Genomic DNA, 15,788 nt, shown 5'->3' with positions numbered 1-15,788 from the left:
CGATTACTGAAAGTCCGTTCTCCCTTGCCCGCCTCTCCCCGAGCCCCACGGCGGGCAGTGCCAGCCACACAGACCTGCCCGCCTCTCCTCACCCCCACTCTCCTGCCCGCCTCTCCCTGTGCCCCACAGCAGGCAGCGCCAGCCCTGTCCCCACACTTCTACCCACCCCTCCCCGTGCCCCACCGTGGGCAGCACCATTGTCCCCCCCCCCCCCCCCAGACTCTCCGGCCCGCTTCTCCCCGAGCCCCATGGCAGGCAGCCCCGTTTCCCACCCACCCCCTATACTCCTGCCTGCCTCTCCCAGTGCCCCACAGTGGGCAGTGCCAGCCCTGTCCCTGCACACTTGCCCATGGCCCACGGCGGCCAGTGCCAGCTTCCCACCGCTCACCCGCCTCTCCAATACCTCGTGCCTGGTGGTGCGGCTCAGGCTGATGCGGCGCAAGTTCCCGATGGGGATGGAGGCAGCTGGCGGAGCAGCGGATCTCGGCTGTGCCTTCCAGCCTGTAGGGGGCAACGGCATGCCCCCATCCCGAAAGGGGTTTCCCGTCAGCGGGGACACCCTCCCCAGGCAGGAGTCATCTGCAACACATTAATGGCTAGCACAGCAGATACACTGGGCCCCCTGATCAGTCCCCTCCAGTACCTGGCTCCTGCGCCCACAGACAGGCTGAGCCATTCAATGCTGGAGCTCCAGGAGCACACCTATGGCTCTCAGCTTGCCTACCCCAGCCCACCTGCCACGGCACAGCCCCTGTGCATACAGCTCTCCAGCCACACGGGCCTGGCACACACCCCAGCCCTAGAGGCTCTGCTGCCTAACGCACAGGGCTCTGGTGCGGTTCATGCCACATCCCCAACGCGGCTCAGCTGGAGAGGCTGTGGTCTCTGGATACTACAGAGCTGATGTGCTTTGATGAGCAGCAGAGAGAAGTCTCACTAAGGGAGCTTGAAGAAGCCCAGCTGCCTAAGCCAAAGAGGAGGAAGGAAGGTCCAGTGGTTAGGGCACCGGCTTTTGACATGGGAGACCGGCGTTCAGGCCCCAGCTCTGCTGTGAGCTTCTTTCAGCAAGTCACTTAAGCCTCCTCCGTGCCTCAGTTTCCCATCTGTACAATGGGGATAACAATGCTTCCCTGCCACACAGGCATGAGGATAGATACTTTTAGAGTTTGTGAAGTGCTTTGTCAGCTATGGAGGAAATGCGCTAGGTAAGAAACTGGTATTCATTGTTATTGTTGTTATTTAAGGTATTCAGGCCGAGCGCAGGTCCCTCTACAGACTGGGTGTCCAAGCTGTCCAGGGAGGTGGGGGTGATTGTCCCATAGGGATCAGGTCTTGCATCGACAGGGTGGGTAGATACTAGTGCTCTGGACACACTGTTTGTTCCCTGCAGTGTTTCCCCAGCTCCCGGCCAGCCAGAGACAGGGATCTGCTCTCTTCAGATGCAGCATCCCCATAGTGCCCCAAGGCGGAGTGGGGTTTGCTGCAGCGCTCTGGCATGCAGCAATGGGTTCCCCAGGCACCCACCGTACTGAACTCATCTCACTTACCCTGCAGGTAGCTCATCTCCTCCAGCTTGTTCAGCTCTTCCCGCAAGAGACCGATTTCACACTCCCTGCCAGGGGAAGGATGAAAGGTTACAAGATTCCATCACAGATGAAGTTTCATCCCAAGTCCTGTCCAGCTAAGCCCCTGCCCCATTCCCACCCATCAGAGCATGAAGCTGCAGGGTGTCCTAGTCGGGGGCGCATTTGTCCCCTACAGACCAGATGGGGAGAGCTCTCTCTGCACCAAGCATCTGATTTAGTTGGGGTTGGTCCTGCTTTGAGCAGGGAGTTGGACTAGATGACCTCCTGAGGTCCCTTCCAACCCTGATATTCTATGATCTCTCTCGTCGCCCTTTTCTTCTATGTGCATTGATTTGTAAGTTTCAGAAGAGGTGTCCCTGGGTGCATGTGCACTAGGCGACAAGAACGACGAAGAGCAGACGTGCCCCAGACACATGCCCAATCCTCAGCCCCTTCAGGCCACAGCTGGAAGAGTAGAGTAGAGGTGGGCCTCCCACCTCCGTGGCAGATTGATCCTGCCAGACAAGTGGGTGTAGAATGGGGGAGTGAGATCCAGAGCCGGGGCACCCTGCCCCGAGGAGAGGACATACTAGACCTAGATGTGCACAAACATCCCAACTGACATCCACTGGCCTGGCCACACATGGGAAGACTTGGTCCTCGATACCTGTGGGGGCATCCAAACCATACCAGGCTTCCGACACCAGCACCCGCACCCTGAGCTGCACGCAGAAGCGGGACCCAAGGCCTGCACTGGACAGCTGGTGTAACATGCCACTAACACAGCCAAGCAGGGGCGTAACCTGGGGTCGCCCTAGGACCCAACTGGGACCCACCCCTGCACAAGCTCTCTGCGGCCACCCAGAGGCCATTCCGCACCAGCGCACCCCTTCTGCAGCCACTGGTGACAGGTGTTCACTCCTTGCTGACATGATGCTGCGGCTGGGGCTGGGGATCCTGCTGCTGCCGGCTACTATGGCAGCACATGTGCTCCCCGGAGACCGGACAGCAGCATGGCGGCAAGCAAACCAGCATGGCTGCAGCCAGCCTCTGTGCACCATGTCAGCCCGCAGGGTGGAGGCTCTGGGGTGCTGCTGCTCAGTTTCCCAGTCTAACACAGAAGGACCTGGGCAAGCAGCAGTCCATGTGAGGCTGCTTGTTGCTCTGCACCTTACAGGCCTGGGTGCTCCTGCTGCAAAGAACTCCTGGGTTCCATTCTCAGCTCTGCCACTGAGTCATTGCATGTCCTGTGCCTCAGTTTCCCCATCTGAACAGCCAGAGGATGTGGTGTAAATCCCGACCCAGAACACACCTACTCACATCAAGCCTGGTATGGTTTGGATGCCCCCACCCCACTGCACAGACCCCCCATGGCGGGCAGGAAGCATGGAGGGTGAGACGCTATATAACTACAGGGCATTCTCATTACCAGCCTCTTCCCCTGGGACTAGCTGTAACCTGAGTCAATGGACAACCCTGAGCCTGATGTGAAAACAGGGCCACAAACCCTTCCTGGCACCCGACACCGGCCTTGAAAGAAGGCGACTTTCGAGAGCACATCACTAACTAACTCGACTGGGCATGCTAATCCAGACACTCACTAATGTGTGACCAGAGGGCGTTTGAAGTGACCTTAGCAGAGAGCCGAGGAGAGAAGGCTGTTAAATGGGCACATCTGGCCATACACCTGTTGTCCCCTGCAGTATCCCCTACAGGGCTCCAGATTTACCTTGGATAGCCCCAGATTCCCATGTTCTGGTCTCACCTGCCCCCTCCTACCTGTCAGGGGTGGAGGTGATATGACAGCGGGGACCATCCTCGAGCTCTGCTTCGGGGCTGCTGGCCCCCACTGCCCTCTGAGGAGTCAGCGAGAGCACCAGAGGCAGCTTCCGGCCCCTCGCGCTCCGGGCGCAGCAGCACACGCTCACCAGCAGCCAGTTACCTACAAAAACGTGAGCAAAGCCGAAGCTGGGGTCAAGTTCAGAGCAGCATCTGGCTAGCACAGAGGGGGAAGCGGGGGGTGGGTTGACGGACCTGTGGATTCAATATTTTGTTGGAGGAAAACTTACCTGCTTAGAGCCGGGGGTCAGGGTGTCGGGGGCTAATTCTGGCACTACCACTGACTCCCCGGGGCTCTGTGTCCCTGCAACATGGGGGGTTCTGACCTACCCCGCAGGGGGCTGTGGGAGTTAGCACAGGCTGGTGGGAGGAGGAGATTAGCTGGCAAGTGTAACCCAAGCTGACAGGGCGGCTTTGTCCCCCTCTGGTGGCTGGACAACCCGACCTTTCCAGGTCAGTGGGTGGTGGAAATTGACTGCACCAGCGGCCACAGGAGCGGTCAGTGGTCTAGCTCAGGCCTGTTTACCCAAGCGTGGCCAATAGCAGGGCAAACTCCCCACACTCTGTGCCGGCGTGTCCCCACCTCACGAGCTCGCTCCAGGGCGGGGCTCTGTCTCCGTGGCCCATTCAGCCCTTGGCCTCCCTGCTGAGGCTGCCCAGGGCCGGGCCACCAGTGCCAGCTTGGGTCCTGGTTCCAGCGATACAGGAGAGAGGGGGAGCTGGCTGCGCTCACCGGTGACAACGAGCACCAGGAAAAGCGTGAGGGACGTGAAGCCCAGGGAGACGGCGTGGTTGAGCTCGGAGAGCGCGTTGGCGATGACCAGGACCAGGAGCACGGCGCGGGGCAGGCCTGGGGTCTGCAGGAAGGTCATGAGCAGAGCCGAGAGCAGGAAGTAGGCAGCGTGCAGGACGCAGGTGCAGGCGGCACCGAGGCTGACTCCTGCGAGACAGAGAGAGGGATGGGGAGATGGGCGAGCAGGCGCTTCGCCCCGACAGATCCATGCTCAGACCAGCACCATCTCCCGGCTGGTTCCCCAGCAGAGCGGCCTGGGGAAAGACGTCTCCTCCTTGCAACGTTCCCTCAAGTCCGGGGGCGGGGACACTACACTGCCCAGCTTCACCCAGGATTTTGCGGGGGCGGGGGGAGGGGGAGAGGAGGTCACCATTACAATAATTAACAAGGGGTAGGCGGCATCTCTGCTGCAGGACCCGCCCATGCAGCAGCTTGCTCAATCCATTGCTACTCCCGTCAGCCTCTGACACTCCCGTCGTATCCTCTCCGGGCTGGGACCCTCCCACACCAGGGGGCAAGTGGCTCAGACCCTGTGATCGGACAGAGGGGCGTCTCCTCCTTTGCAAGTATGTCTCCCACCCTTCCCCATGACACCTCAAATTCCCTCGCCCCAGGCCTATGCTCTCTGCACAGCAGATAAGGGCCTGGAGGCTCTATGCAGCCCCAGCTGGGGAGGAGAGCGGGAGACCAAGCCTAGGACTCCAATCCAAGGAGGAGAAAGGCCGTATGCTGCCTTATTCACCCGTCACATCCACCCCACTAAGCAGCAGGCGGTCAGACACCCTTCGAAGCCCGGATTCGTTGTTCGGTGCCACAAGTCCCCTCCCACCTCAGCTAGGCTGCAGAGCCCACCCCGGCAGTGCTGCAAGCAGAGATCCAATCCCTTGGCTGGCCAGTTCCCAACCCACAGCCACCGAGCAGCGTGTGGCCCAGCGAACTTGGGTAGGAGGAGGCTGCTCAGCTCCTTGCTGCCCTGAGACGCATGTTGCCCCCACCCCCAAGTCACCTGCCCAGCCAATGAACCTCTGGATGTGCAGGAGCCGGCCCTCCACGCTGTTCTGCATGTGACCCACGGCGTAGAGCACCAAGCCCAGGCTCTGGTTCATCCTGTGCAGCTTTCCCATCAGCTCGTCGTAGTACAGGGCTGTCTGGTTCTGATAGGCCAGGAACAGCGCCAGGTTGGCCTCTGGGCGGAGAGGGGCAGAGGATCAGCGCCAGTGTAGGAACCCAGCTTAGAATGGTGGGGATCTGTCCATCACGGGCAGGCCTGCTGGAGCATCGCGAGCCAGAGGGAGGCCCAGGTAAGATGGCTGAGGTGGAACTGGGCTTTGATTCTCTCTAGGGGTGACACAGCCTGGCGTTCGTATTGGGATAGTAATTTACAGTTTATTATTTTGCTGAGTGAGTCTATGATGTTACTTTATAGCCTATTATCTCTAGTCTATTCTTGTTCCTGCCAAATGTCTGGATATTTCCTTTATCAAGTTTAAAATGTACAGTTATCGCCACCGCATGGTTCGCTTCTGCCTCTCCTCACAGTAGGCACAGCCTAGCTGAGGCCTGGGTCACTGCAGTTACAGGGTAGATCCCACATTGAGACAGTTTCTGTCGGACCTGCCAGCACCTCCAGGAAACTGGGAGGGTAGAAGTGAGAATACAGGGTGGGTTCCAGAGAAATACAAGGGAACAGTTCACCAGTGGGTTCCAGGCTCCTCCCGAGTAGCTAGGCCAGCTGTGGAGGTGTTGGTCTCAAGCTGAATCAGGGCGAATTTGCAGGGACTAGACTGCCAAACACGACAGCTGTTAGTCAGATTGCTTAATGCGCTACCGGTAACACTCCGCTATTACAGCAATAAGTGTGGTATAGGAACAGTATCGAGGGGCATAGTGTAGTGTATGAGGAATTCGGGAAAGGGTTAATGAACTGGAAATATATATGTTTTTTAAACGAAGATCCAGGAGGCAGGTCCCTCTGCCCTTGACGCAGGAGAATGCCACCTTCACAGCCCAGTTACCAGCTGCCAGGCCCTCTCCACTCCTCAGCCTGTGCCCGGTTGTGATAACGGGGCCTATGGCTGAGAGTGAAGGTACGTGCACCTAGAACACCGCATGTGCACGGGGCAAAAGGTTACAGAGTGAGTTATCCCAACAAAGAGGCCGACTGATCTAACTCGAGGCCTGTGTTAAGCTCATGTCTGGTCAACGAGAAAAGTGCAAGTCCTGACCGAAACTGGTGTGTTGGAAATTAAGCCTGGCTGGTGAATGAGATAATGGGTGGGGGATGGGCTGTTCCACCCCTCGTGCCCTTTTGGGGTCCTTAAAGACAGACTTTGGGAGAAGAACACAGACAAATGGACAGAGGCTGCCGGAGACGCTGGCTGACTGAAAGAAGGGGAAGGCAGGAGATTCACCATCATGGCTGCCACCCCCACTATCTCCTCAGACCCTGGATCTTTGTCATCCTGACCAGACTGGGCCACAGAGGGGGATCCAGATGAATCCTGACCACCCCCAGGGATGAGGCTCTCTCCCCACAACATGTCTGTTTGATTCCTTGCCCTATTTCTTCTTTCCAACCCCTCTCAGACTTTAAGGCCAGAAGGGACCATCATGATCATCCAGTCTGACCTCCTGCACATCGCAGGCCACAGACCCGCATCCACCCACTCCTGGAACAAACCCCTAACCTCTGGCTGACTCACTGACGTCCTCACATCATGATCTGCAGACTCCAAAGTACAGAGAAGCCACTATTCCTACTAGTTTAAACCTGCAAGTGACCTGTGCCCCATAATGCAGAGGAAGGTGAAAACCCCCCCAGGGTCTCTGCCAATCTGACCCAGGGGAGAATTCCTTACTGACCCCAAATGTGGCCATCAGTTAGACCCACAGCATGTGGGCACGACCAAGACAGCTGGGAAGGAATTCTCTGTAATAACTAGAGCCCTCCCTACCTAGTGTCCCATCCCCGACCGCTGGATATATTTGCTGCTTGCAGTCGCAAATCAGCTACGTGCAGGGCTGTCCCTAGCCATTTTGGTGCCCTATGCACCCCCCACCCTCAGAGGGGCTATGTGGGGCTCCAGGCCTCTGTGAGGCATGGAGGCTGGCTCCAGGCCTCCTCAGATGGATGGGGGCTGGGGGAAACCGCCCCTTGGCCCCAGCCTGCTCTGCTCCCCTGGGAGCCAGCGGAGCAGAGCAGGCTGGGGCCGAGTTGTTCAACTTATCACACTGTGAGTGCAGGCCTGACCCCTGCAGCAGTTCTCCGGGGAGTAGGGGCAGGGCAGCGGTGGGGTGAGGGCTTGGGAAAGGGGTGGAGTGGGGACAGGGGCCATGGGGACGAGGCGGGGCAGGGGCTGGAGCAACATGCACTGCGCAGGGGACCAGGAAATGTAGTTCCCCAAATTTCCTGGTGCCCTATACAGCTGTGTACTTTGCATATGGGTAGGGACGACCCTGGCTACGTGCCATTGTAGGCAGTCCCATCATCCCCTCCCCTTCATACACTTATCAAGCTCAGCCTTGAAGCCTGTTCGGTTTTTTGCCCCCACTGCTCCTTTTGCCTTGTGTCTAATAAGAGTCTGGCTTAGATTGACAAGGCTGGATATTCTGCAACACTGCTGTAAGACTGACCAGGAGGAGGCAGCTAAAAGCCGTGCCCCGAAGAGCTCGACGCAGGTACAACCTTGTCTGGCCTCTTGAGTGGCTGATCAGACTGTGTGCTGGGCCTGTTTTTCTCCAGCAGTGAGATTGCAAGTGAGAGTTAACCCCAGAGACAGAAGCTGCATTTTCTATCTTTGCTGTTCTTTTCTCTCACCCTTGGGTGTGCTGCTCTTGGCTTTTAGGAAATGGGATGAGACTTTAACAGCAGCTATAACACCACCTCCAGCTCAGCTAACTGCTCTTCTCCCCAGAAAGGATGGTTATCTACGAGAGGGAGGGGATTTCCTTTTAAAAAGCTCTCTCCAGACAAAGGGAAATGGATATTAAAATGAAAAGCCCTAACTTAGTAACTTACATTGTTTTCCCTTCTTTTTTTGAATCTTGATTAAAAGGATGCCTAAGGGTGGGTTTGCCCTGGGACCAAGCAGGCTGAGGTCTGTGTGTACCAAACCCCGAACCGTGTTTAACCCTGGGTCATGTTAACACCTTTGACCCTGAGGCCCATATATTCCAGCTAAACACTACACCAGCCCCACCCACGCTGGCCAGCCGGGAGCAGCCTGCCCTGCCAGCAGCAGTCACGGTACCTATTTTGGAGTAGACCTCCTGGGCTCGCCTTTGCATCTGGGTGAGGTCGGTGAGGATGGCTCTGTGTCCTTGCTGCAGCTCCAAGTCCTGGTCATCTAGGTGAGTGCTCACATTCTCTGCGGGGGAGATAGGGCAGAGCTCAGGTCCTGGCAGAAGCTCCCGTGAAGCCACTCCCCATGTTAAGTGTCATGCACGCCTGTGATCTAGTCACCCACCAATGGTAAAAGCCTCTTAGCCTAGGTGAGCAAAGATGCTGCAGAGGAGGTCACACTGTGCCTCCCTCTTCTAGTCAAACCAAAGTGCCTCCTTCCAAACCTAATGCCCACATACTACCTCTGCGTGTGCCAAGAGAAGGGGAGGGCAGCAGGGAGAGGCGGGAGCCACACGGAGACTGCTGGAGGGTCAGACTGCCAGACAACATCATGCTCTCCCGCAGGGGAGCTGGGTTCACTGGAGCAACCAGGACTTGTGGAGGTTCTTGTTCATCCTCATTTTACAGCCAGGCTGACTGAGCTATCACAAGGTCCAGCAATTGGACTTGCCCAGAGGTCCATGGCTCAGGGGGGAATCAGATGTTGGGTGTGTTCCTGGCTCCTGGTCCTTTGCTGTAGCTTCCTGGCTAGTTCAGAGATGTGGAGGAGAAAAGATAGAGGGGGTGGATCCCCTCAGCTGGGAACAAGGGTGGAAATTTCTTCTCTGGGACTCAAGTCAGGTTTAGCCACAGCTGGCTCAGTGGGGCTCGCCCTGGGTCCCTGAAACTAATGGACACCAGCATTGCCGCAGGAGCATTAGACACTCTAGGTCAACAGCTCCTGAATTTGTCCATCCCTTTCCCTACCATGTCCTTCCACACCCATACTCCTGTGACTCCTCTTTTCTATCCCAGGTCCCCATCCCCTAGAATCACCCTCTTAACACAAGAACGACTGTACTAGGTCAGACCAAAGTCCATCTAGCCCAGTATCCTTTCTACCAACAGTGGCCAATGCCAGGTGCCCCAGAGGGAGTGAACCTAACAGGCAATGATCAAGTGAGCTCTCTCCTGCCATCCATCTCCATCCTCTGATGAACAGAGGCCAGGGACACCATTCCTTACCCATCATGGCTAATAGCCATTAATGAACTTAACCTCCATGAATTTATCCAGCTCTCTTTTAAACCCTGTTATAGTCCCAGCCTTCACAACCTCCTCAGGTAAGGAGTTCCTACAAGTTGACTGTGCGCTGTGTGGAAGAAGAACTTCCTTTTATTGTTTTAAACTGCTGTCCATTAATTTCATTTGGTGGCCCCTAGTTCTGGTATTATGGGAATAAGTAAATAACTTTTCCTTATCCACTTTCTCCACATCACTCATGATTTTATATACCTCTATCATATCCCCCCTTAGTCTCTCTTTTCCAAGCTGAAGAAGCCTAGCCTCTTTAATCTCTCCTCGTATGGGACCCATTCAAACCCCTAATCATTTTAGTTGCCCTTCTCTGAACTTTTCTAGTGCCAGTACATCTTTTTTGAGGTGAGGAGACCACATCTGTACACAGTATTCGAGATGTGGGGTACTATGGATTTATAAAGGGCATAAGATAGAGAATAAGATGGAGACTATCCCTTTGTAATGATTCCTAACATCCTGTTTGCTTTTCGGACTGCCTCTGCACACTGTGTGGACGTCTTCAGAGAACTATCCTCGATGACTCCAAGATCGCTTTCCTGATTACTTGTAACTAAATTAGCCTCCATCATATTGTATGTATAGTTGGGGTTATTTTTTCCAATGTGTATTACTTGACATTTATCCACATTACATTTCATTTGCCATTGTGACCTTTCCCCGCACCAGAATCTCCCTTGACCCTCTTCCTCACATCCTTTTCCCCCTCAAAACCACACTCTTAACCCGCTTTTTCCAGTCTCATGACCCTCCTCCCCATCAGAACCACCCTCTTGTGTAGCTGGGACCCCCCTCCGTCTCATTTAGCAAGATGGGAAGTCAAGCCCCTTCTCCCCCTGACAGCTGTTTGCAACTTCAAGAGAACCCCTGCTCTAGGGAGCCGGGAGATGCTCCATGCCCTTGTCTCCCTGTTCTCACCCATCCTCTTGGTGATGCCCTCAATGAGCTGAGCCACCTGCTGCTGCCCGCTGGCAATCAAGGCCTTCTCCTGAGTCAGCTGCTTCAGGTTGCTGTGGATGGAGGACTCCATCTGCTCCTGGCCGCCCTGCAGCTTCTCCTGCTGGAGCAGCAGCTCATGCTGGCTGCTCACCACCTTGTGCAGGGACTCTGCTGTCAGCTCTTTCAGTTCCTCCTGGCCGTCCTGTTAGCGAGACACTGACTCAGGGCTTGGCTCCACTCAAAACTCCAAAGCGCTGCCGGGCGAGTGCTCCCGGAGCAGTGCTTTGAAGTGCGAGTATGGTCGCAGCACCAGCGCTGGGAGAGAGCTCTTCCAGCGCTGCAGGTACTCCACCTCCCCACGGAGATTAGCTTACAGCACTGGGAGCCGCGCTCCCAGTGCTGGGGGACTGTTTACACTGGCGCTTTGCAGCGCTGTAACTTGCTGTGCTTAGGTGGGTGTTTTTTCACATCCCTGAGCGAGCAAGTTGCAGTGCTGTAAAGCGCCAGTGTAGCCAAGCCTCAGTCAACGAGGTGCCAGTAGCGGTGCACAGACGGCAGTGGTGCATGCTGAGGACTAAGAGACTACAAGTCCCAGCATGCCATGCTTAACAGTGGAGGATTGCACGCTAGGATCGGTCATCTCCCTCTCTGCATCAAAGACCACGGTGGCTGTGCCCTTCATTCACTCCACCCTTTGTTCATTGGCTCAGACCTCTTTGGAGCCACCCACCCGCCACGACCCACCTTCAGAAGCCTCATGGCCTCCAGCTGACTCATGGCGGCAGAGACCAGGGTGTTGACCGTGTGCTCCGTCCGGCGCTTGAACTGCATCTGGCGGGTGGAGTAGCAGACGGCGCGGGCCCGGTTGCTGACGATGTGGTAGGCGTTCCAGGTGTCGGGGTCCATGTCAGCGGTGCATTCCGCGAGGGGCTGGTTAGAAAGACAGCCAAGCAGGACTAGGTTCAGTAAGGCCACAGGAGAGGGCCCTGCCCAATGCTCCTCATCCCTCCTAGCCCAGGAACTGCATGGCAGTACTCCAGAGAAAGCAAGAAGTGACCTGATCATGGCGTATCAGTAACTTCACAGGGTTTTATAAGCCAGCAGAGAAAGGCAGAACAAGAACTGAAGGCTAGGAGCTGAAGCCAGACCAAATCCAGTTGGAAAGACCCATTTTTAATGGCAAGGGTGATTAACCATCGGGAACAAGCTCCCCAGGGATGTGGCGGATCCTCCATCTCTTGGTGTCTTTGGATCCTGACCAGCTACCTTTGTGGAAGAGATGCTTTAGCCACACCCATGCTGCTGGCCTCGATACAAGTGTAAGTGGGTGTACTTTGACGTGCTGTGACATGCAGAAAGTCAGGCTGGATGAGCTTCTACAGGCATGGACAGTTTAGGACTCAAACATAGGACCAAACTAGGTGAATTATCCTGGCAAGCAAGACCAACCTATTCTCACACAGCTGAAGCACTACCGTGTGAGACCAAAGTACCCTACCATGGTCAGATCTCAAGGGCAGATAGATGCTAGATCTTAGGCAGCATGGCCCACTATGCAAGGCATCGGACTGGGAATCAGGAGACCTGAGGTCTATTCTTGGCTTCACCACTACTCAGCATGTGACTGCAAACAAGTCACATCCCGGTGTGCCTCAGTTTCTCCTCTTTAAAATAGAGCGAGTCGCACTGATTCACCTTTGCAGAACATTTAGAACCCTACAGCTGAAGAGTGCTGTGCAGGACCCCTCAGACAGAGACCAACACCTACAAAATCTCCACCAAGCATTCTCAAAACTACAATACTTGCACGAGGAAATAAGGAAACAGAGCCAGACGTGTACCCAGAAGCCTCCTACTGCAAGACAAACCCAAGAAAGAAGCCAACAGGACTCCACTGGCCATCACATACAGCCCCAGCTAAAACCCCTCCAATGCATCATCAGGGATCTACAACCCGTCCTGGAACAATTAATCCCACACTTTCACAGGGCCTTGGGTGGCAGGCCAACCTTGCCCCACAGACAACCTGCCAACCTGAAAAGGTATTCTCACCAGCAACTGCACACCGCACCATAGTAAGCTCTAGCTCAGGAACCAATCCATGCAACAAACCTCGATGCCAACTCTAGCCCACATATCTACACCAGCGACACCATCACAGGACCTAACCAGATCAGCCACACCATCACTGGTTCATTCACCTCCACGTCCACCAACGTAATATACGCCATCATATGCCAGCAATGCCCTCTGCTATGTACATCGGCCAAAACTGGACAGTCACTACGGAAAAGGATAAATGGACACAAATCAGATATTAGAATGGCAATATACAAAAACCTGTAGGAGAGCACTTCAACCTCCCTGGCCACACTATAGCAGACCTTAAGGTGGCCATCCTGCAGCAAAAAAAACTTCAGGACCAGACTTCAAAGAGAAACTGCTGAGCTTCAATTCATCTGCAAATTTGACACCATCAGCTCTGGACTAAAAAAAGACTGTGAATGGCTTGGCCAATTACAGAACCAGTTTCTCCTCCCTTGGTTTTCACACCTCAGCCTGCTAGAACAGGGCCTCATCCTCCCTGATTGAACTAACCTCGTTATCTCTAGCTTGCTTGCTAGCATATATATACCTGCCCCTGGAAATTTCCACTACATGCATCTGACAAAGTGGGTATTCACCCACAAAAGCTCACGCTCCAAAACAACTGTTAGTCTATAAGGTGCCACAGGATTCTCTGCTGTTTGTGCAGGAGCTATTCATCACAAAAGGATTGACACAGCCCTGGTGTGGGCGCACCTGGGATTCTGTGCTCAGTCCTGGTTGCCATGGGACTGAAAGAGACTGACACTGGAGGGAGTTGGGGAAAAAAGCAACAGACGTGATCAAGGGCTGGAGGGAAAGGCTGGAATAAATAAGTATGCAGGTCTACTTGGCTAACTGATAGCGAGCTAGGCAGACGATATGCCTCACATTTGAAAGAGGAGCACCACAGAGGGAGAGGAATTACACAGGGCAATACCCACGTGTGAGACGGAGGATGGGATGAGAAAAGGAAGGGGGGAATACTGCATAGCGAACTCACCAGGGCTGTGGAACCCAAGGCAATTGGCAGGCGACCCATTTTGGGATAGTGAAGAGGCTGACGGCACAAAACGCTCCAAGATCCATCGTAGGAACCAGTCCTGCACTGAGTGTGAGATGGACCAGTCACAGTCAGCCTAACGGGTCTTCACCTCTCACACCCAAGAGGTTCCATCATTGAAGCTACGCAAAATGCTCTTGGCCTTGCTGTCCCGATATTCCAGCGATGCGCAATGAGCCAGTCGGGAACATGAACCAAGCTAGCTGTGCAGCCATCCTGGGGTATCAGTACCCCCAGCCCATTTCAATAGCTCCATCTGTGCAGGGGGAAGGGAAGATGGATGGGGGAGAAGTGTGGCTGCAGGGCGAAAGACATCAGCAATAGGATATGGAGGCCTCTCCCTTCACCCCCATGGAAACTTGGCTAAGGTCAGAGATGGCTGAAAGTCATTCCCACCACGCAACGTCTGTTTGCAGGCCTAGGGTGATTCACAGATTCATAGACTCTAGGACTGGAAGGGACCTCGAGAGGTCATCGAGTCCAGTCCCCTGTCCTCATGGCAGGACCAAATACTGTCTAGACCAGCCACCCTGATAAACATTTATACTAACCTACTCTTAAATATCTCCAGAGATGGAGATTCCACAACCTCCCTACGCAATTTATTCCAGGTTTAACTACCCTGACAGTTAGGAACTTTTTCCTAATGTCCAACCTACCTCCCTTGCTGCAGTTTAAGCCCATTGCTTCTTGTTCTATCATTAGAGGCTAAGGTGAACAAGTTCTCCTCCTCCTGATGACACCCTTTTAGATACCTGAAATCTGCTATCATGTCCCTCTCAGTCTTCTCTTTCCAAACTAAATAACCCAATTCTTCAGCCTTCCTTCATAGGTCATGTTCTCAGACACTTTAATCATTCTTTGTTGCTCTTCTCTGGACCCTCTACATTTCCCCACATCTTTCTGAAATGTGATGCCCAGAACTGGACACAATACTCCAGTTGAGGCCTGACCAGCGCAAAGTAGAGCGGAAGAATGACTTCTTCTTCGAGTGGTTGCTCATATGCATTCCATTTAGTGTGTGCGCGCCGCGTGCACAGCCTTCGAGAAACTTTTCTACCCTAGCAACACCGCGCGGGTCGGCTGGGCGCCCCCTGGAGTGGCGCCACCACGCGCCCCGCATAAATACCCAGCCGACCCGCCACTCCTCAGTTCCTTCTTACCGCCCGTGTCGTCGTCTGGAACGTGGATGCAGTTGCCTGACCCCACATTCTTCCTAGCTACTCGCTTATCACTGTTCTTTGTTAGTTATCATTTCGTTTACACAGTTAATAATTATAATTGAGTTATAGTGTAAGTGTATTTGTTAGTATGTTCTCGCGGGGCTGGGGGCTCTTCCCCTACCCCGCGCCCGGTACCGAACCATGCCTGTTCGCCGGATTTACAGCAGATGTTCAGCCTGAATGAGGCCAATGCCGACAGAGATCCCCACGAGAACTCGTGCCTCAAAATGCTGGGGAGCTCCAACTATAGCGTCTAAAGTGCCCCATTCTTGTAAAGCAATTTCCAAGCCGCGTCCCAGAAGGAGCAGAACTTTAAGACTCCGGCAGCTCCTCATAGGAGGCCGCGTTGACACCGCACCAGAGTACGGCCACGCAAGCGTGATGAGACCGCATCTCTGGCAAACCAGTCCAACCGTCCGGTACCGGAAAGGCGTTCCTAGCAACCGCCAAGCACCGCGACGCGAAGCAACTCCGCGCACTCCCTCATCCAGAGGTGACTCGGCTAAGCTCGGCAGACCCCCTGCAGCACCCGAACTCAAGACTTGCTCCTGGTAGACCGCCCGGCACCGCCCGGTTGCGGCAGCGTCAAGATCCGCCCTGTTTGACTCCAACCTCCCGCGGGCCGTCAGAGCCGCGCCGAGAAGCTCACCGGCAACCACCTTCAGTCGAACTGGCGTTGCCTACACACGAGACATTTCGCAGCACGAGACCTGATTGCCTGTCACGCGAGCGACTCATTAAACCTCCGTACACACCAGTTCCGTTGACCCTCTGCGCAAGCAAGCTGCCATTTTCCTGGCCGCCCTCTGTCACTGACTCCGAGTCAACGCATCCAGATCTCGGTCTCCCCCGTCGCCATCGG

The 15,788-nt window shown here is 55.0% G+C and overlaps 1 protein-coding gene across 1 annotated transcript in view; it reads right to left on the bottom strand.

The window, feature by feature from the left end:
* LOC116825681 (protein brambleberry-like) overlaps nucleotides 1–15,788 on the bottom strand; it is a 31,624-nt gene that overhangs the window by 7,280 nt on the left and 8,556 nt on the right. Inside the window, exons 3-10 of the mRNA XM_032781883.2 lie at nucleotides 11,300–11,485; nucleotides 10,535–10,757; nucleotides 8,448–8,564; nucleotides 5,204–5,383; nucleotides 4,138–4,344; nucleotides 3,345–3,507; nucleotides 1,548–1,612; nucleotides 389–579 (exon numbers count right to left, since the gene is read on the bottom strand). Of these exons, the coding sequence (XP_032637774.1) occupies nucleotides 389–579; nucleotides 1,548–1,612; nucleotides 3,345–3,507; nucleotides 4,138–4,344; nucleotides 5,204–5,383; nucleotides 8,448–8,564; nucleotides 10,535–10,757; nucleotides 11,300–11,485 (1,332 nt within the window). The remainder of the gene's footprint in view (nucleotides 1–388; nucleotides 580–1,547; nucleotides 1,613–3,344; nucleotides 3,508–4,137; nucleotides 4,345–5,203; nucleotides 5,384–8,447; nucleotides 8,565–10,534; nucleotides 10,758–11,299; nucleotides 11,486–15,788) is intronic.

This window comes from Chelonoidis abingdonii, chromosome 2 (assembly GCF_003597395.2).
Source record: "Chelonoidis abingdonii isolate Lonesome George chromosome 2, CheloAbing_2.0, whole genome shotgun sequence".
NCBI lineage: Eukaryota > Metazoa > Chordata > Testudines > Testudinidae > Chelonoidis > Chelonoidis abingdonii.
The sequence above is the reverse complement of the archived record's forward strand: the minus strand, read 5'-3'. Positions and strand labels throughout refer to the sequence as shown.